The sequence below is a fragment of the Genypterus blacodes genome, unplaced genomic scaffold, assembly GCF_046128005.1.
Source record: "Genypterus blacodes isolate CSIRO-AG114 ecotype Tasmania unplaced genomic scaffold, CSIRO-AGI_Gbla_v1 ptg000192l_1, whole genome shotgun sequence".
NCBI lineage: Eukaryota > Metazoa > Chordata > Actinopteri > Ophidiiformes > Ophidiidae > Genypterus > Genypterus blacodes.
Genome location: NW_027466992.1, coordinates 283,083 through 302,654, shown reverse-complemented (window position 1 = coordinate 302,654; position 19,572 = coordinate 283,083). Strand labels below are relative to the sequence as shown.

General features: G+C 46.4%; 3 protein-coding genes across 5 annotated transcripts; 1 reads left to right on the top strand and 2 right to left on the bottom strand.

Moving 5' to 3' along the window:
- Positions 1-416: 416 nt before the first annotated feature.
- Positions 417-8,262, bottom strand: LOC143015209 (ER degradation-enhancing alpha-mannosidase-like protein 3). 2 transcript variants are annotated; one of them, XM_076169170.1, is made up of 22 exons: positions 8,180-8,262; positions 7,688-8,023; positions 7,431-7,476; positions 7,178-7,278; positions 6,925-6,964; positions 6,694-6,806; positions 6,441-6,594; positions 6,086-6,220; positions 5,755-5,860; positions 5,399-5,496; positions 5,112-5,237; positions 4,937-5,020; positions 4,742-4,825; positions 4,523-4,647; positions 4,249-4,414; positions 3,960-4,117; positions 3,751-3,868; positions 3,468-3,641; positions 3,154-3,319; positions 2,876-3,067; positions 1,842-2,483; positions 417-1,707 (listed from the first exon to the last, which is right to left on the bottom strand). In XM_076169170.1, exons 2-21 carry the CDS (start codon positions 7,804-7,806, stop codon positions 2,221-2,223), a joined length of 2,568 nt encoding a protein of 855 aa, XP_076025285.1. In that variant the 5' UTR covers positions 7,807-8,023; positions 8,180-8,262; the 3' UTR covers positions 417-1,707; positions 1,842-2,220. The 2 variants fall into 2 exon arrangements, with proteins under 2 accessions (XP_076025285.1, XP_076025284.1); XM_076169169.1 differs by lacking the exon at positions 8,180-8,262 and having other exon boundaries at positions 1,854-2,483; positions 7,688-7,986.
- Positions 8,263-8,442: 180 nt separating this feature from the next.
- Positions 8,443-12,857, top strand: anxa3b (annexin A3b). 2 transcript variants are annotated; one of them, XM_076169173.1, is made up of 14 exons: positions 8,443-8,556; positions 9,725-9,758; positions 9,877-9,924; positions 10,122-10,209; positions 10,316-10,410; positions 10,529-10,642; positions 10,806-10,896; positions 10,978-11,057; positions 11,231-11,287; positions 11,419-11,512; positions 11,601-11,696; positions 11,841-11,899; positions 12,180-12,302; positions 12,432-12,857. In XM_076169173.1, the coding sequence occupies exons 1-14, from the start codon at positions 8,540-8,542 to the stop codon at positions 12,489-12,491; spliced, it is 1,056 nt and encodes a 351-aa protein (XP_076025288.1). In that variant the 5' UTR covers positions 8,443-8,539; the 3' UTR covers positions 12,492-12,857. The 2 variants fall into 2 exon arrangements, with proteins under 2 accessions (XP_076025288.1, XP_076025289.1); XM_076169174.1 differs by lacking the exon at positions 8,443-8,556 and adding an exon at positions 9,262-9,311.
- An 86-nt stretch (positions 12,858-12,943) lies between these two features.
- rcl1 (RNA terminal phosphate cyclase-like 1) lies at positions 12,944-19,026 on the bottom strand. Its single transcript, XM_076169172.1, has 9 exons — positions 18,827-19,026; positions 18,277-18,348; positions 17,830-18,005; positions 17,611-17,685; positions 17,374-17,498; positions 17,102-17,227; positions 16,852-17,008; positions 13,719-13,822; positions 12,944-13,117 (listed from the first exon to the last, which is right to left on the bottom strand). Exons 1-9 carry the CDS (start codon positions 18,954-18,956, stop codon positions 12,964-12,966), a joined length of 1,119 nt encoding a protein of 372 aa, XP_076025287.1. The 5' UTR covers positions 18,957-19,026; the 3' UTR covers positions 12,944-12,963.
- Positions 19,027-19,572: the final 546 nt, after the last annotated feature.

Sequence of the window (19,572 nt, the reverse complement as noted above, 5' to 3'; positions counted from 1 at the left end):
GAAGTAAACAGGTACCGGCAGCAAAGTGTATTTGGTGGCAAAGTAAAAAGTATCGATAGCTTCTCCTTTCATCTTTCGACTATTATTGATCCATAGTTGTAATAGAAAGTGTCAATTGGACTTGAACCTTACTGTACAGGCTAATAATACATACACATCCAATTTCAATTGCAATCAATCTGTTTACTATCAGTTACTAAACGTTGTTGGTGTATGGTTTAGATTTAATTATATTCATCCTCTAGTTTCCTGGAGAACGTGAAGGCAGCACAGGAATCCTCCACACCTGCCTCATTATGAAAACTTCCTGTAAACATCAGATCCGGTCCAGATCTGTTTCCTAACGCAGCCACTGATGCTGAAACATAAAAGTTATATACTTTTATACATGTAGAAATAACAGAAAAGGTTTGAAATCATGGCGAGACCCTTTATTGACATGATTGCCTCAGCTCAGTTATCAAATCAATACTTCTCTCTCAGGAGGTGAAACAGAAATGGGACCCATGTCATGCATCCCTTTGGCACTTTGGGGGTTTATGCAGAAGCAGAAACAGAAACCAGGAAAAAAAATGGTTGAAAACAATAATAAATAACAGAAATAAACCTCCCCCTACTTGGTGTCCGTGGTCCTTTGCTCGAGGTGAACACACACACACACACACACACATACACACACACACCACAGTCCTGAGGTATACGGGTTGGCGATGCCTCATGTGGAGGCGAAACAAGAAAATCAAACGTCATGTTGGATTAAGACTCAGCAGCATCAGGAAAAGGTCCCGGGCACAAAGATGAAAGAAACCAAACACTGGCATCATCATCTGCTTCACCCACATCAACGTCACACTTCCACTTAGATCAATCATTTACACCCCCCCCACACACACACACACACACACACCTCAAAAGCAATCATGCAACACAAGACCAGAAAGAATAAAGTCAAACGTGACCAAAAAGGCCATTTAAAGACATGATATCATGAGTTACACATCTTTAGGTGCAGGAAGTGAGTTCCCCTCATATTAATGCCCCAGGATCACTTCAGTCTGGAGAGCGGTCAGAGCTTTACATCCAAATCTTTACAAAAGACACAAAGCTGATTCCAAAAAATGAACCAGGAAACGTCGCAAATTAAAAACCACCGTCGTTACCGCCATAGTTTGGAAGCCGCCGTCCAGAATCCACAAAGTCACGCCTGCTGTGTTCAAACAAACGCTGCAGGCTGCTAAACTTGAACAAACATCTAAACACTCACGGAGGAGCACGGCCAGCGTTCATCTATGCACACACACACACACACACACACTTACTCCATACGGTGTGTTCGCAAGAAAACCAACTTTGGTATTATTAGTGATATTCTAAAAAGAGTAAAAGTATTCATTCAGAGTATTTATGGGATAAAAGAATATTGCCTGTTTGGCCACACACACACACACACACACACACACACAGACACAGACACACACACACACACACACACACACACACACAGAGCATTCAACCTTGAAATTCCCTGAAGTCGCCCTACAAGTAAAGAATAAAACAAAGGTGTTGGTTTCCACCTTCTGAAGCTCCCAGGGTTTCCGTCCCCGTTGGTAAATATTAGACAGTGCTAACTGGAGCGGAGCTAATGGAAAAGCTGAGAACAGAGTTAGGTGCTTGTTCACTTCTTCCACTGTAGTGAAAAGGAGCAATCTAGACTAACACACACGCGCACGCACACACACACACACACACACACACACACACACACACACACACACACACACACACACACACACACACACACACACACACACACACACACACACACACACACACACACACACACACACACACACACACACACACACACACACACACACACACACACACACACACACACAGACTGGACTGCATCTAATGGAACCCGGCACATCTCTGCTTTCCACATCTTCTTCATCATCTATGTCAGCGTTATAGCCAAACTACAGTATGTGCCTCCGACTGCAACACTACAGGCCCAGAGTCTCTGATCACTCACAAGATGGAACCTCTCACTTTGAGACGGACCTTCACCAACAAGTTCCACTTTAAAATGGCCGTCTAACATCTAAAGAAGCATTTCTAGGCTTCAGAGTGGGCCACGTTCTACTCGACTGTACTGCCGGGTCGGTCGAGGCTCCACGCAGGGCAGTGAGGGGCTCCGATGGCGAGGGAGAGTGAGTGTCAGCAGCGGTCGGGGGTGAGCGTGGGGGGCTCAGGCGAGTCCGCGGCGTCCGAGCGTGTCTGAGCGCCGACGTTCTCAGACGCCTTTGTGCAGACCTGCTGCTGCGATTGTCTCTCTGCTTCCGGCTCGTCCTCCACCTCTTCCTCCTCCAGGAGCATCTCTCCTTTCTCCAGGACAAACTCCAGGGTGGTCCCTCCGACTGACTCCCCCTCCTCTGCCAGGCGCAGCTTGATGTTCATGCCCATGGGTCTTTCCGTCTTGTCTGGAGAAGAGAGAAGAGGGAAATGAGAGGAAGCAGGACGATCAGGAAATTAGAGAGAGACACTAAACTCTGACAACATTCATTACAACATCATAGTCAACATCAGTATCTCATTTGAATCATGGCGGCTGGAGTGTAAACCAGCGATGTCGTGCCTTCACAGTGCATCCATACGCCATGTTGTGACACAAAGGAAAAGGCAAGGGTGTAGCGCCCTCCTGAGGCCACCAAGTGCAATGGCAACAAACACTGACAAAAAGAATCCTTTGACCAAAAACCTCCAAGTCCATAACTGGATCAATGAATCACAACATGTCAACCAGCCTGTGGATCTTTCTCTCTGTGTTGGGGATTATAACTTCTACATTCTGCCTCCTCCTCCTCCTCCTCACCCTGTCCCAGCTGCTTCTCTTTGGGCAGCAGCAACACGTCCACATTGTGATGTTCTTTGAGGGCCGCCGTGAGCACGGCACCCTCGCGCCTGAACAGGAAGACCAGGGGCACGTCGATGTCTTCAGTGGGCTCGCCGTCTCCCACCATCTGGAAGAGCGGCGTTTCGTCACTGTTGCTCCCCTCGCGGTGATCTGAGGAAACACCATAACAACACGGTGACGACTCCTCAGAGCCCCATTAACAGTGGTGCAGGCGTTTGTGTGGCGATGGTCCTCACCTATGAAAATTACTCCTATGGCTCCTGCCTCCTGCAGCTTGCGAGCCTTTCCAGCAAACATACAGTCGCCACGCAGCGCCAGAGCGATGTGGCCTTTAAGCTCAGCGCCGTTATCTATGGGTCCACATGCTGTGTATGGGGAAGCTTTCACTATGCTGCCCTTCACCTGTGCATTTGAGATTGTTTGTGTGTTCAAACAGATATGAAGAGAGGGGGACGAACAGACGGGAGACGGAGAGAAAGGTGTTATCATTTGGCGACAGCCGCAAGAGACATGTGGACAGGCCCGTCAGCCGCCGTAGCCGGAGTCTCACCCCGTGTTCCTGCTTGGTGAGGTCCATTCCAAACTTGGCGGGTCCGGCGGTGAGAACGAGACGGCCCAGAAACGGCGGAGAAATGAGCTGAACAACGTGCTGCACCACCACTTCCTCCTCCAGCATCTGACTGACCTCTGCCACGAACTTCACCCGGTACACTCCTTTATGCTCCTACAGTGAGAGCAGACACACACTTCTTTATTCTGGCTTCATTCGGAAAATATAGGAGCAGTGACTCAACATTTCTTTTACTCTGGTGAGTGCAGAGTAACTAAATGACCTTCAGACTTCCGGTGTCTCCTGCCAGGGCCTCGTGTAGCGGTGTGAGAGAGATGCCCATGCTCTTCAGGAACTCCACTGGCTCCATGCCGTTGTCATGGAGCGGCAGTTCAATCTCCCTGGAAAGGAAAGCAGCCGCACAAAAAAATACGTTAAGCAAAGTGACGAACAATTCCTTACTCCCAAATGAGTGAGCAGACACACACACACCTGAGGGGCAAAGGGTGGAAGGCTCGTCCCACCCCGGTGAGGTACTTGTAACTGTCCCGGATGGTTTTGGCAAAGGAGGGGTTGTTGGGGAACAGAGTCTGCGTGCTGGGACAGGAGTGTGTGAACAGATCTTCTTCTTGAGAACCAGGAACAGTCACCTGGAGCAAAGGAACCACAGCTGAATGGGTTAATGGCTCAGTGTGCTGATTAAGACAGAATAACCAGTGACATCATTCTCTTCATACTGCTTGCATTAATGAGTGAGACTGAGAGAAGCTGGAGTCCTCACTGTGTTGTTCCCCTGACAGGCCCGCTGGGTGATGGACAGAGAGACGGGCAGCAGGTGAGCCTCCGTGGTGAAAATGTAGTCGTCGATATTGATGGGCATCTGATTCTTCTCCGTAAAAAGCAGGTAGAGGTATTTAAACATCTCTGCCAGGAAGAACGAGTCCATCCTACACACACACACAAATATCAAGGATTTTTATCACATAATCATAACAAATGCTTTCATTACAACTGGACTGAAAGAAAGAGATTCAGTTTCCCATCCGACACATTACCTGTCTTCATGCATCCCAGTGCGGACATCTTGCATAGCAGCGAAGCCACAAGGCACCCTGGTGTAGGCGTTGAGCTTTTCCACGATGGACTGTCCCACTCTGAGGTAGTAGGGGTCACCAGTGGCCTGCAGGGAACACGTGAGCCCGACAACACTTAGATCAAAAGAAGCTGAGCTCTCTGGTTCTTAAAGAAAGGTCATTCTACTGTAATGTTCTCACCTTAAAGAGGTAGTAGGTGCTCTCTGCAAACTCTGGTCTGAGTAGATGCTGGCCCCAGTGAACTCTGAACTCTGTAGTGAAAGCCTACAGGAAGATAAACAAAGATTTGAAGAAGAATCGCATAAAAATGGGTTGAAAACATATTCATCTTAGTCTTCTATTTAAAAAATTTAGAGACGAGAAGAGGTTGTTTACCTCTGGAAGAAACTTGTGCTGTTTGGTGACCTGGTAAAGCATTTCGTGAGTCTCAATTGCTGGTTTCAGGTCTCCTCTCAAAACCTGTAGATGAGGTTAAGAAAGTGTTCACACATTATACATCCTGCTGATCAATGTCTTAAACAAGAGTGCCTGTGCTGAGGATCACACACACCTGCAAGCCAGGGAAGAATGCAAGCAGCGAGTCCATCCAGCTGCGCACGCTCACGGTGGGGTTGTGCATGTGGACGTTGAGCAGCAGGGGAGGCTGACTGATGTACTTCATTATGGCACTGTAGTGCTGAATTAAAACAACAAATCTCAGAACGCCGCCCCGAAGGTGTCTTCAATTAAAACAGTTTACATCGACCGAGCCGCTGGTTGTTGTTGTCGTTGTTGTTGTTGCCACGGGAACAGAGCGGGAGGGAATTTGCTGCAGATGTATAAAAGCATCTTACTTACAATGTTGAACCGCTCCAAGAAAACATCGTCTCCCAGCAGAATGTAGGCCTTCATCAAATATTCATAGTACGAGTCGATACCAGCGCCTACTCCACTGTCTGCAAGGAAGAGGTGAACATACGGTCACAATATGAGATGGGGCAAACATGGGGGCTGTGTGTGTGTGTGTGTGTGTGTGTGTGTGTGTGTGTCTGTGTGTGTGTGTGTGTGTGTGTGTGTGTGTGTGTGAATTACCCTGAGTTCTCCATCACTGTGATCACATTTTACAATTTCTGTGCATGTTTTACACAACGGTTGGTCATTCTTGACAGTATTGCGCAATGCAAGCGCGTGTGTGTGTGTCTGTGTCGCCTCACCTCTCCTGACCCATTCTCCATTATGGATGTTAATGACTGTCCCCACCAAGTCGCTGCCCCTCTGTCTCCTGTCCCAGAGGACATCCAGAGCCTTCCTGGCATGCTCCTACACAGCAGGAAGAAGAGGTGTGTTGTGTGTCGTGTTTACATTCCTGGTTTAAGACAGAGGCTTCATCGTGTTTGGACAAATGTTAGAGATATTCTCATCTTTCAACAGATGACATGAGATGTTGCCAAGTACAATCAAGTTAAGAGCGATTACAGATTTAGTGCATTCAAAGTATGCAGAACACTTCTAAACATACAAACAGGAGTAAACAAAGAGTGATACCTCAAACACAGATTCCCCAGACAGCCTGCTGAGGGCAGCAAACTCCAGGATCATGGTTCCTGCACAGGCTGTACAGGTGTCCGACTCAGTGCCTGTGCGTGAAAGTGGGTTTAGGACCCCATACCGCAGATTCACCTGGAGAGAAGAAAAACAAAAATACTTGTTTGGTAGATAATTACATTTGACTGATACAAACTAATGATTGCAATGAAAAATGGACACAGTTTTGCAGCTTTACGTCTTATCGATGAGATATCAGTAAACAAATCCATACTGGGACGTCCCACACACAGTCAGACGGATCCATCTGCTTGTGAAACGGCAAAAATGTGATGCAGTGATATTTAAGGAGCACCTTAGGGTAAGGAAGGCCACTTGTGGTGTTGAAGGCAGGCAGTAATCGATGGCCCAGCTCTTTGGCCATGTGGAGGAGCTCATCTTGATACCACTCCATCCTCTCTCCACGCTGACGCAGCAGGTCAGCCATCACATGGCCCCCCAGAAGCCCCCTGAGGAACAACAGGGAAGGAAACATTCATTTAAAGGGTTGAATGTTATCTGTTATAAATACATGATGGTGTATAGGAGATCACAGACATGTTTCATACCCCAAGACTCTGATGTTGGTCTCAAACACGGACACGACCACGTCATTGTCCAGGCGTACCTCACTCACTGTCTTCCTCACTGCATCTTCAAACTCATCCAGCTTGTTTAACACCTGATCACACCAACAAACACAAATGGATGTAACTAAGGGCACAAACTGGAAAGAGTGGAGGAACATGAGCAGGAATTCAACTTCACGCATGTAAACAGGGCGGATGGCAGATACTCACCACCAGGGTGTCAAGGGTGTCAATCAGTGTGAGAGAAAACCTAAAAAGAACAGAGAGCACATCATGATGAGACCTCGGCATGGCTCAGGCTCAGTGGAGCTTTGTCACCAATTTGCTGTGCTGTTTTCTGTCACTTGCTACATTGCAACTTTGAAGATTGAACCCATTCCTATAAACAAAAACCCTTTGATGTCTTCAAATACATCAGAATGTTTAGATGAGGCGTTCAGACGGCAGCGGATGATGAACGTACTTCCCCAGGGAGTCGTCTATGTCGCCTCGGTTGGGCTCCAGCCCTCGCACTCTCCCCCTGCAGCTCAGTGGCATCAGCTCGTCTGCTGGGTACGCATACTTCTGCAACAACAACAACAACACTAACCGTCAGTCTGAACGGATCGGGACTACAAATATGAGACACATGAGCACATCTCACTGAAACAACACTAATGTCAATCACACTCGCCTTTACTATTACAGCAAAGTGATATTGTCCTATAAATGCTTACCATATAGCTGCCATACGCATGGTCAAACATCTCAATGATCTGGTCCCTGAAACAAGCAAAGGTGGTCACAAGTTAAAGCCTGTGGAACTATGAGACCCTGTGAAGCCTCATTTCCATGTCTGTGATGTTATCCTGTTTCACACTCACACACACACACACACACACACACACACACACACACACACACACACACACACACACACACAAAGACAGTGTGTTGATGGGCCTTATTCCCCTCCATACACACTGTCTCTCACCTGATGTCAGCCTTCTCCTCTGGTGTCATGTTCTGGCTCTCCTGGCATCGTGCCCAGCCCAGCAGACTGGTGATCAGCAGAGTCTTCAGCATCCTCCCAGCTCCGGGAGTTTGGTCCATTTCCCCACAAGAGCTGAATTCAAACTCTCCTCATGTACAATCTCTCCTCACCTCAGGCTCAAGCTGCGATCAAACCAAACACACTCCCTCCCACGCGAATCAAACCGCCCAAAGAGCGCAGCTGTCCGCCTCCAGAGCCCCGGTTGTCCTCATTCTACTGGCGAATTAGCTGTCAGAGTTCAGACGCTAGCTTCCTCCTAGAACGGCGTCCATAGTCCTGCAACGGGAGGGGAACAGTATTTGGCTCTGGCTTGTTATGAGCGCCACATGCCCGCAGGGTTCATCAGCTGACCGCTATCCTTGTAAACAAAAGGAAGAGGCAGCAAGCGAAGCTGTCAACAAACTGATGAGTGAAGTTAGCTTGTAAACTCACTGAGGGCTGCTGTGAAACACCGAGCACTGCCCGGAGAGTGACGGTAGAACGCTGAACCTGCTCGTCTCCTCGGTCTCGTAATGAGTAAATGTGGCGGTTTAGTTTATTTACCGACCAGGTGGCAACAATGGAGTGGCTGCGGCTAACGCTGGTTAGCAGGGAGGCTCACGGGAGTTAGCCGGCTATGCTAGTTAGTTCTCTATGAGACGAGCTTATTTAACTGATTCGCAGCGAGAAATGTCGCCGAAACGACGTCTTCGTGTTGAAACTAATTAGTCATTCAAACCGACTGTCGGACGGTTGTATGTCCGAGACGGAGAGCCGAGGATCACCGTGGCTGGAGCCGAACCTTTGACGTCGATGCCGAGCTGTCAGAGGTGAGGTCGGAGCTGTGTTTTCCTACTGTGCCCTCAACGCACCACTGATACGAGGAGCATTACCGCCCCGATCTTAATCTCTCAGGGAGAAATTACCCTCAAGTAGCCACCAGAGGAATCCGCCAATTAAAACGTCGGGCTTGAGTTAAACTTAGGTATTAAAAGGTTAAACTCAGGTGAGCAGGTGCTGCCAATCTGACACTTTCATGACATTAGTGTACCTTTCAGTCCATACTCGGGGAATAAAACTCATGATAACACTTTGGTAATATCTTGGATGGAATTGGCTGATATTTACATTATTCATTAATCTGTTGTGATTCATATTCATAAGTGACAATAACTACAAGCCCCCCCCCCCCCCCCCCCCCCCTCTCTCTCTCTTGACTCATCCTTGGTTCTGCCCTCAGAGCAAACATGACTTTGGACCTTGTTGCGTCTCATTATTATATGTTTAAAAATATCTCATTATACAAACATACACATGAATGTAAAATGCAAATGAGTGATGGACTGGCACATTTAGTTTTTAATGTTTTATAAGGAACTATAAGCAGTAAGTATGTGCCACAATTGTGTAATATGAAGGAGGGTGTGTGTGTGTGTCTGCGTGTGTGTGTGTGTGTGTGTGTGTGTGTGTGCGCGCGTGTGTGTGTGTGTCTGTGTGACTTCACTTCCCGTTGTTAATGGGCGTTGCCTTCTAACAAAAAACGAAATTCCTCCACTAGCCGACCTCATTCCTCCCTCTCTCTTTGGTAAGACATGGAACTGTAACTGCTCTTTTTCCCTTTCCTTTCGCTTCTGTAACATTTGACTTTCGTAGTTTTCCATTAGTTCGCTGCGTCATCTGCTTGTGCTGCATCTGGCTTCGATTTCTCTGTCGCCCCTCACTCACTTCTGCGCGACTTCACTTCACATTTTGCTGTGTGTGTGTGTGTGTGTGTGTGTGTGTGTGTGTGTGTGTGTGTGTGTGTGTGTGGGTGTGTGTGTGTGTGTGTGTGTGTGCGTGCGTGCGTCCTGCCAGTGGAAGTCTTAGCGACGAGAAAGCAGAGAGCAAAGTTGGGACGTGTCATATAGATAAATTGCATCATCGTTCTTTTCTAATGCGCAGTAACACGCTCATTAGAAAAGATAGACGCTCACATATTCTTCCTCCTTCTCTCCACAGTTTGACTCTGTCCTCCACCACCATGTCTGTTTGGGTGAGTCAGTAACATCAATGAGAATATCATGACGTATTACAACAATTTCGAATAAAGTCTTATTTTTGACCCTGAAATCTTGAGAAAATCAGATTTTTGTTTTGCTTACTTACTCCAGGATGACCTGGACCTGCTGTTGGATTCACCTTCCTCCCTGACTGTAACAGTACGCCACAGTCTTACCTTTGATTGACATTTAGATCTTATTATTTTATTTGTGTTGACTGGATTTGAGATAATTACACGCCACCTTGTAGCCTTCAACAAATGGGACTAAAGCTTCAAATATTGACGTGGTTGTAAATGACTTTGTCCTTCCTACACACTCAGTGATTGCTACGTGTGTGTGTTTGTTCCTACCAGTCCAGTGTGCGAGGGACTGTGAAGGACAAGGTGAATTTCAAGGCAGAAGAGGATGTGAGTGCACTGAGGAAGGCCATAGAGGGGATAGGTAGGATCAGCCGCTCGCTATGTCAGAGGGAAATGTAAACACAAGGGAATGAGGTCAGAAGATCATAAACTTGATCAGATAATTGTACTGTTTCCTCTTTTTGTAGGTACCACAGAAAAGACCCTGGTTGAGGTGTTGACCCAGAGGAGTAACGCTCAGCGCCAGCTCATTGCTAAAGCCTATCAGAAAGCCACAGGGAGGGTAGGAGGACGTTTACTTTCATGTCCCAACTGTGATTGTCAGGAGGAGACACAGACCTCACTAAGATGGGGAAAGAAGGTCTGTGCTGTAAACACACATCTCCTCTTTTACCCGTCAGACGCTAGTGGCTGACTTGGAGGGCGACACCCACGGAGACTTTGAGGACCTGCTTGTAGCCTTGGCAACGCCTCCGGCTGTCTACGACTGCCATGAAGTCATTACAGCCATTAAGGTCAGATTGTGTCCAAGTGGCCGATTCAACTTCTCTCCTCTTCTTCATCTTCCTGCAGAAAAAACACAAACTGTTGAATCTTCATTAATCATCTTATCAGTTTCCCATCCAACGTATGTGCCAAAGCCTCATGAGCTGTTTTGTGTGTGTGTGTGACAAACAGGGGGCCGGAACCACAGAGTGTACGCTGACTGAAATCTTTGCTTCTCGGTCCAACAGTCAGATCCAGGCCCTTGCTGAAGCCTACCTGGCAGGTAAGAATCTTCCATACTCATGTTGACATTCCTCCAGCCTGAGGGCGTGGTTCTCATGTGTTCTCTTCTGTTCCATCCAAGAAACTGGGAGACTGATGATTCATGATCTGAAGTCGGAGGTATCTGGGGATTATGGCAAAACACTCCTCATCCTGGCTGAGGTACATGATGAAACACTGTGTGTGTGTGTGTGTGTGTGTGAGAGAGAGAGAGAGGGAGTTTCCTCTGCAATATCACATTTTATCTGTAAGAAATCTGGAAATACTGCAGAAACTCATTAGAAATGTTAAGTTGTAGTTTCTTAAGATCCCAGCTGTGCTTGTTTTACCCTCAGGGAAAGAGAGATGAGAGCAAGAACGTGGACAATGCCAAAGCCAAGGCAGATGCTAAGGTACTGTCTGCTGTGTTGTCTGCTCCAACAAGTTTAAAATCCATTGTTTACTGCCTGGCTTCACTCATGCATGGAGCTTCACCTCATCTGACACATGGACTCCCTCACTAAAGAGCCTTTACCTTCTGCAGGCTCTGTATGAAGCAGGGGAGAAGAAGTGGGGGACTGATGAGAGCATGTTTATTGACATCTTGTGCCACCGCAGCATTCCTCAGCTACGACAGAGTGGGTACACCTTATATAACACAGCCTACTGTCCTGTAGGGGGCAGTCACAATCAAAGCAATAAGAGTTTACGTCTGTGTTTTGGCAGCTCTGGTGGAATACAAGAGTATAAGCAAGAAAACCCTGCAGGAGAGCATCCAGAGCGAGATGTCAGGCAGCCTGGAGACGCTGCTTGTGGCCATCGGTGAGGAAGAGCGTCCTGGTCCATCAGTCTGTCTCAGTCCCTGAAGCCTGTTTTAAACTGTGGTCACTTGTTTGTTTCTACAGGGTTCATTTAATTCTGCATACTTTGGATAAAAACCTAAACAAAAACATCCTTTTCCCTCAGTTAAGTGTGTGAAGAACGTACCTGCATACCTGGCAGAGAGACTATTCAAGAGCATGAAGGTGAGCTCCATACATCTGAAGGATTAGGCTCTTTAGTCCACCAGTGGCTTCCAAAACAAAGCCCACACATTGCTTGGTTGCATCGTGTGTAAATCAGCGTCAGACTATTCTATTGATCGGCATCAGTGTGGAAGGGAATGTTAAGTCCCTGCTGTGGCCAAGCATGCGGCTCCAGCGGTGTCAATGGCCAAAGTAAAAAAAAAAGGGTGCAACAGCTGGTAAAACCACTTCCTGGCTACATTTTGGAGATCCTGTGGCATCATTCTGTCGCTCTGTTCAGGGTGCAGGGACCACAGAGTCCACCCTGACCAGGATCATCGCCAGCCGCTCAGAGATCGATTTGCTGGACATCAGAGCCGAGTACAAGAAGCTGTATGGATTTTCCCTCTACTCTCAGTTAGAGGTCAGTGAGATGAAATGCAACATTCCTTACCAAGTTCAATTATCTGAGATTAGGATCTCTACTGCCTCATGAGTTTATCACATGTTCAACTCTTCACCATTTCCTGTTCTTTCTCCCTTGTTTGTGCAGTCTGAAGTGTCTGGTAGTTATGGAGACACTCTGAAACGTCTCTGTGGCCAAGACAACTAACGGCGGCGATGAGGAGGAACATGTGCCGCCAAATCGTGGCCTTGGCCCGAAGCAGCTGATGATCCAAGTAGAACCGCCCGCTAAGAACGACAACATCCCTGACCCATCTGCTCGTCATGCTGATGACGCTGCCAACAAGTGGAACCAACCGCTTTAGAAATGCTTTAACTGTGGAATTCCAGGAATGTTCAACCAGACTGTGAGGATTTAGGAAAGTTTAGAATTACGAATGAACGACGAATGAAAGACTTTAAATACACGTGAAGAGGGTTTGGATAATTTCATACTGATTTCTTGGTATTCTTGACTGAAAGCATTAACATAGATTGTCTTTATATCATAATAAATATATAACCTGCACAAATATCTCCCATGGACTTATCCTACTTTCTTTTTAAAGAATAGAATCATCTAATGTGATTTGAGTTCACAATAAAAGACGACCCGCTGCATTAAATAGAAAAATACTACTTTATTTCAGGGTTTTGTTCATGTTACTGTAACCCACGCCCACACAGGTCATCAGGACTTTGTCGCCCCCCTTCCTGTCGTCTTCTAGAGGCTTCTGAATCTCCATCTTGAACATGATCTGGAAGAAATCTCTAACGTGCCGGAGAAACTCGATCCTGGAGAGAGAGAGAGAGGGGGGAAGGTGATGTCATTCAAAACGCCAAAGACGGATTCTGTCACATTCACATTTCACAAAAAGGAGCAGCAGAAGTTTCCTGTCCTCCTGGCGAGCCGTCAGTGCCGTGTTGTGGTCACATGGACCCGTGTAAGAGGCTGCGTGTACTGCGATGGCACTGCCAATCTTCAGTTATCATAGTACTGTACTTGAGAGGGACACAGCACCGGTACCGTGATAACTGAAAATGGACAGTTCATAGTCTGCTCCTCCTTAGTGAAGACCACAACCACCACTCTGCAGCTCAACATCAAATCATCTACAAGCTCTACATTTCTATACTTGACATCAGCAACATGTTAATGTGGTTTGTAGCAGGAATTCAATGCATTTCAAGTATTTCTTAGGGCAGCAGATCAAAATGTGCCTTTATTGATAACAGGCCTACCAAAGCAGGATGTGGAACCTGAGGTGGATCGGTAGAAGAGTAACTAAATGTATGTTTCTGTCTTTTAACTTGTGATTAACGAGATGAAGTGCAAAGTGATGTGCAGCGGACAGGGATCCGTCTGTGCGGCTACAGTTAGGTGACGGTGGCTTACGTGTATGGGGACAGAGGACCGAGCTGAACCTTAGACACATCCTGTTGGCCAAGGGTCATCAAGAGCAACGCCAGGCTCTGATTGGATGAATCCACACAGCCGCCCTAAAAGATCAAAACAGGGAGATGAGAGACAGCGACAAAAACAAAACAAACATGTCACGCAGGGGGGAAACTACAACTTAAACTTCTTCCAAAGTAGATTATTAGTTTCATTCTTCATCAGGCCTTTCAGTAATCTAAAGTAAGAGACCTGCATTCTTCCATAAGTCCCATCAGTCATGTCCCATCATGAGACCTTTCTTCCCTCTGACCTTCAGTCCACTTTCTTCTATAATATTCCCAGAACAGGCCGTCCGGTCTCGATCACATGTCATCATCATTACGCCACTACAGCTCCATCTGCTTACACACCCAACAGCATTGTTTTGACCACCAGCCCAGAAATTGTCAAAAACAGTGATTTTCTACAATAAAAAGTCGAAGAATTGAAGCTTCTCCTATTTTAAAACGTCCTTGTGATCACATCTGACCACCTTCTCATGCCGTCAGCCCATTTGTACGAGGTTGGCCCGAGCAAAGAGGACGATCACGAGGCATTCAGGCGTCGTTCCTGCTCGTCAGCAGGAATATGATTCAATTACAAAAAGCTAATCAAGGAAACTGTGGCCGATATTGTTTCCAGAAAGTTCTCATGTTGACTCGGCAGGGAGTTTATTAACCGCATTCCCCCTATGACTGGAGGAGGAATCAAGTAAGCTGTCAGACTGGAACCAAATGAAAACAGGTAAGGAGTTATTATAGGAAAGAAAATCACAAATTGACTTACAGGTGAAATAGTTTTCCTCACTCCGCCATTACCAGGACTGTGAAAAATTAGCCATATTCTGATACGGACTTTGAGCCCACCGTCCCCAAAAATCGCCTCCACAGAGAGCTCTCAGTGTTGTGAGCACATGTGAAGGCTCGGTGCTTATATCAAGCAATAACTGCTGTTAAATACACGCTTATGAGCAGAGGCCGGGTCCTACTGCACAGGAAACGGAGACATTTAAGACGTCCCAAGAGGAGGCCAACGTCCACCGGCCCAGCACGGAAAAGTCCCCAGAATCCTTCATGGTCACAGCAAACGATCGTCCTTCGGTCGAGTGCAGATAGGTTTATGAGGCTGCAGACACACAAGCCCTCAAGCAATCATGTCACAACGTCACTATAATGTAACTTCATTTCAGTTATGCCAAAAAAAAAAAAGAAACTCGAGGTTAAATGTCGAGGCACGCTCAGTCAGACAGACACACACACACACACACACACACACACTATCCAAGTGAACCAAAGGCACATGGTTATGAAATCTGTGTTATTTGGTCGTTAGATGAAGGAAATAAAGGGCGAGGCTTTCTGAGGCAGGAATCACCTGAGATCTAAGAAGCTCCAATTTAGTAAGAATGCTGAAGAAACTTATTAAATCATAAAACAATCATCCAGACTTTGCTGTAAGACTCCGACAATAGTTTGATATAGAAACACTGAAACTCTATCAGTATAAACAGCTCTATGCTCCGTTTTCCTCTTTTTTAGTTTTAGCTCTCTATTGCATTTAAATGAAGATAAACAGAGAACATTGACTGCCATGACATCATTATGATTTGCCTATTGCACGCTTACATGCGTTAATAACTACAACAACTGGTCACAACAGTATCACAAAGTGGGACAAAGCAACACTCACATCAGCTCCTGTCCATTGTTGATGTCGCTTCCAAAAACAAAACGTCCGAGCTTTAGTTTACTACAAGCACACTATACTGATTAACCATAAAACAAACACACAAACACACACACACACTGACCCCCATGCAGTCAAATCGGACACACTTCTTTTACTTTCCCAGCTTCTCAAACATAAACCAACGCAGTCCCAGTCTCTGTTCCCCTCCTTGTTCCTCTAACAGCTACAGTTGTATATCAAAATATGTAATTATCAAATGCTGTTGAATCTACAGGTTCGACCAGAAGTTCCAGCATTGGAAAACGGAAGCAAAATGCTTGTAAAAGGAGTATTGAAGCCAACCTCTTAGGCAGCTACACTTAACTTCCTCCCCACCCCATTGCCTGGACCCAGGATGCGTCCAACAATATTCCTCTTTCACAGCTAATCAGCCCGACCCTGACCAGCTAAGTGGACTCACATGGCTGCTGTGAGAGGCAGCTGAGCTGTGTGGAGGAAAACTGAAGTCACAGCATCAGCAGACCTAATTGTAAATAGTGATTTCTCCTCCGTGTGTGTGGCGAGGTGCAATTATCCACGTCCGTCTTGCTTATAGTAAGTTGGTGTGTGTTACAACCTTTACCTTTTAGCCTCTGGCTGAACCAGTGCCCAGCTGAAGGACTCACGGTGTCAATTCAGCTAAGAGGAGGACAAAGTCGGAACTGCTGCCACTTATAGGCTCAATATCATTCATCCCAGGCATGATATACATCTTTATTTCCTTGAGAAATGAAGCACAGTCATGCAGGAGCAGCTTAAACATGGAAGGTTTGTATAAGGAAATTGTTCATTCGCTCAGTTTCCTCCTAACGTAACAGCCCCAACTCCTCCATGACACACCGTGTTATTGATCGCATTATCAAACCATCCGTCATCCATCGCCATGGCACCAACCAAGCTGCTCATGGATAATGTTTTTTTCTCCCCGCAGAATTCCACACGGGTTGTTCATCATTATTGGGGAATGTGAGCAAACAGGGGTTGTGAGAGTCATTGTTTACACGCTGGGATACCAGGGCCTTCATACTGAGAGGATTTATGTCAGGGATTCCCCAAAGATTCCGTAGAGCATATTCTCTAAGGGCTGTGGTGGAGAGCAGAAAGTATCGACCTCAGACATGCAACAAGAGAACAAATGCAGTAGTTTCTGGGATGTACTGATCATTTGCCTGTTCAAAATGGAGGATTCTGTGTGATGTCTCCACATCACGTTAAAGTCACACTGGGCTGAACCGACCAGTAAGAAACCCAAACACACCAAAACAAATACGAGCCAAAGCAGAGATTTTGTAGGATCGCAAATCATTTTGACGAACACCAACCTCAACTCTGATGAGCGTGTGTCAGTCTTTGCGGTACTCACCCTGTGTATCTCCTCTAAAAGCAGTTTGGCACAGTTCTTGCCGAGGTCCTCTGGCAGCACCGTCTCTCCTTGCCCCTGAGGTGTCGAGGTCATCTCAGCGCTGAGGAAGCAGCCATTCAGGGTCTCTGCCACCAGGGTGAGACCAAATCCTGGAGACCTGCAGAGAACCAAGAGGAATTATTCAGCGTCCTATGACTGAACTGGGACTACAAAACTGGCAATAGCCTAAAGAATACTTGAGAATACTCACTTGCCAGAATTGGCCCCTTTCATGTGGTCAGTGTAGATATAGATGTCAGGGAGGAACTGGTTAAGGACGCCTCTGGCTGCGTCAACCAGCCTGTTTGCCATCTGGGGTGAAACTCGCACTGAATATCTGAGTTTAGGCTGTCAAGGAGCTTTGATAGATCGGACCACAGTGCACATGCATACCAAAGAACACTTGGTGATGGGAGCCTATATGAACACAAAGGTTCAACAGGAATGACATTGGCGAACAGTCTATGATAATGAGTAAGATACGCAAATCCTCTGATTCTCTTGATCTTTCCTGGGTCCATGAGCTGCAATGGCCTGATGGTCCTCCGCACGGGGCAAGTAAAGACCACCTCTCCTCCACCGCCGGGTGCCATTCCCCTTTTCACCAGCTGGGGGACACAGGCAAAAAAAAAAGATATGTAAATACAGGCGAGCTGCGTGGAGGAAAGAGTTTCATAAAAGTCAAATCCGCAACATTCTCAACAACAGCGCTGTCCTCACCTTAAGATCCAAGCCGTCGCCCTCAATGCCGAACTTCTTCATCAGAGGAATGGCTGTGGACTTCAACAGATCAACCTGTAGTGACAGGGGGAGTCAATCCTGAACATCTTTTTCAGAAACACACACTGGCATGAGTATGAGCCAGTTGAGACTAAATTAAAGTCCGGAGGGAATCAAATTGCAGATCTTTGATCAGATGAAATGATTTATTAGACTCACTGTTGGGTCGGCAGGGTCGTTGGTGACTCCCTTCAGAGTGGCCTTCAGAGGGGTCTTCATGAAGGGGGCCAGCATCAGCAGGGCTTCCAGGTAGTAGCCGATGGAACGCTGTGGGTTGCAGTCGTGTTCTACAGAGCCCCCGTACAGCAGGCCAGGCTGGTAGAACAACACGGTGCCTTTGGAACAGAGCCAGGAGCACACAGAGCGTTTCTCATATTGTTCTCCACAGAAATGAACAAAAAAACTACAAGATGAGCTAAATTTCCCTCGACAGTGAAGTAACCTTCTGAATACTGTGGCTGCTGCAATAAAGACGTGTATCATATTACAAACAAGCGTGAAATGATTTACATAATCTTGCTCAATCTCGATATTTGCATGGAGCTGATGTTTAATGCAGTGATGTAATGCAGTATGGCAGTAAACATCAGTCACAGTAATGCTCACCTGTTTGGTTGATCTCTATTCTGGAGCCATTGGTCACTTTGTCGAGCAGTCTGATAAAGCTGGCCTCGAAATCTGGAGAAGACAGCAACATATGTTCATTTGTAGAAGCTGCCATGTTCCAACATCTGGACTTTTTTTTTTTTTTTTTAAAGCCAAGTATCAACAAGTAGGTTCACTCTCCAGCAGAGGCAGATTTGTTTGGATGATGTTTGGCCAAAAACAAAGTGATCTTCATTTCGCAAATGTCGCTTGCTAAACTATAACTTCTACAGATAAGCAAACATCTCGAGGGATAAAAAGTTGTTTGTACCAACGCAAACAAACCCAGTGAATACGCACTAAACTTGACTCGTCTCTACGGGCTATATGCAACAAATACCAAAACATAACAGAAGCTTCATTTCCTTCTTCCATTACTTTGGAAACACACTCGCACTGCCGCACCATCGCTTCTAAGCTTGTGATGCCCGATTGTACACACACACTCCCAACTGCGTAACAGCTAGCGCGTTAGCCGAGGAGCTAGCGGGGGGAAAGAGCTGCGACTCACCGCGGAGCCCCGGAGCGTCGTCTTTACACCGGATGCTCTTTATCTTCACACGCTTCCCGCTCAGCGTAGACAAAACCAGCCGCTGTCTGAAGAAGTTACAGCCGTCGTATGTGAGCCCCTGACTCGCCATGTTATTGTTGTTTGAGAGTGGCGTCAGTGGGAATCCACGTGTGTTTGACCAGGAAGAAGGTGGGCGGGGAGCAAAGTTACGGCGCACGACGAGGCTCAAAAATGCGTTTCCCTGGAACGCGTTCTATTGACTTCATGTTACACAGATGAACGGTACACACACTAATACTGTTCTCAGGTGTTCTTAATGCTAATTGAGATCAGATCATTAGTGTCAGAAAATAAAATGCATTCTTTCCATTTTTTGCTCTTTTAAATAGGTCAGTCATATACGAAACATGTTTGGCCTTAATCATTCTGTTGTATCTGGTGTAGAAAGTGTAGAAAGTTTAATTTTGACAAAGCTAAATTGTTTCTTTACCATTCCTTGTTAAACCTGTGTTGGTGGAGGAGCTTATGGGTTTGTGGCAGAATCTCCCTGAGGGGCCAGGGGCCTAGTGGTGTACCCCCCACTGATAATAAAGTTAAATACTTGGTTGGTTAAATTCCTTGGATATTCCTCTATGACTTCACTCATACTATTGCAGTAAAACATTTTAATTATCTAGTCTACGAATATTCTTCCACTTGTAAATCATGTACACGCTTAATCACTTTTTAAACTTCACTTTATTCTT

What these genes read in the sequence shown, in the direction of transcription:
- LOC143015209 (XM_076169170.1), bottom strand. Translation starts at nt 7,806, where the DNA reads ATGGACCAAACTCCCGGAGCTGGGAGGATGCTGAAGACTCTGCTGATC. An exon ending in ACCAACATCAGAGTCTTGGG is followed by an intron (nt 6,595 to 6,693) that starts GTATGAAACATG and finishes GTTGTTCCTCAG; the next exon opens with GGGGCTTCTGGGGGGCCATG. An exon ending in AGAGAAGCAGCTGGGACAGG is followed by an intron (nt 2,484 to 2,875) that starts GTGAGGAGGAGG and finishes TCTCTTCTCCAG; the next exon opens with ACAAGACGGAAAGACCCATG.
- anxa3b (XM_076169173.1), top strand. An exon ending in AAGTCATTACAGCCATTAAG is followed by an intron (nt 10,643 to 10,805) that starts GTCAGATTGTGT and finishes TGTGACAAACAG; the next exon opens with GGGGCCGGAACCACAGAGTG. An exon ending in CATTCCTCAGCTACGACAGA is followed by an intron (nt 11,513 to 11,600) that starts GTGGGTACACCT and finishes GTGTTTTGGCAG; the next exon opens with CTCTGGTGGAATACAAGAGT.
- rcl1 (XM_076169172.1), bottom strand. Translation starts at nt 18,956, where the DNA reads ATGGCGAGTCAGGGGCTCACATACGACGGCTGTAACTTCTTCAGACAG. An exon ending in AAAGGGGCCAATTCTGGCAA is followed by an intron (nt 17,009 to 17,101) that starts GTGAGTATTCTC and finishes GGTTCTCTGCAG; the next exon opens with GTCTCCAGGATTTGGTCTCA. An exon ending in GGTCCTCTGTCCCCATACAC is followed by an intron (nt 13,118 to 13,718) that starts GTAAGCCACCGT and finishes CTCTCTCTCCAG; the next exon opens with GATCGAGTTTCTCCGGCACG.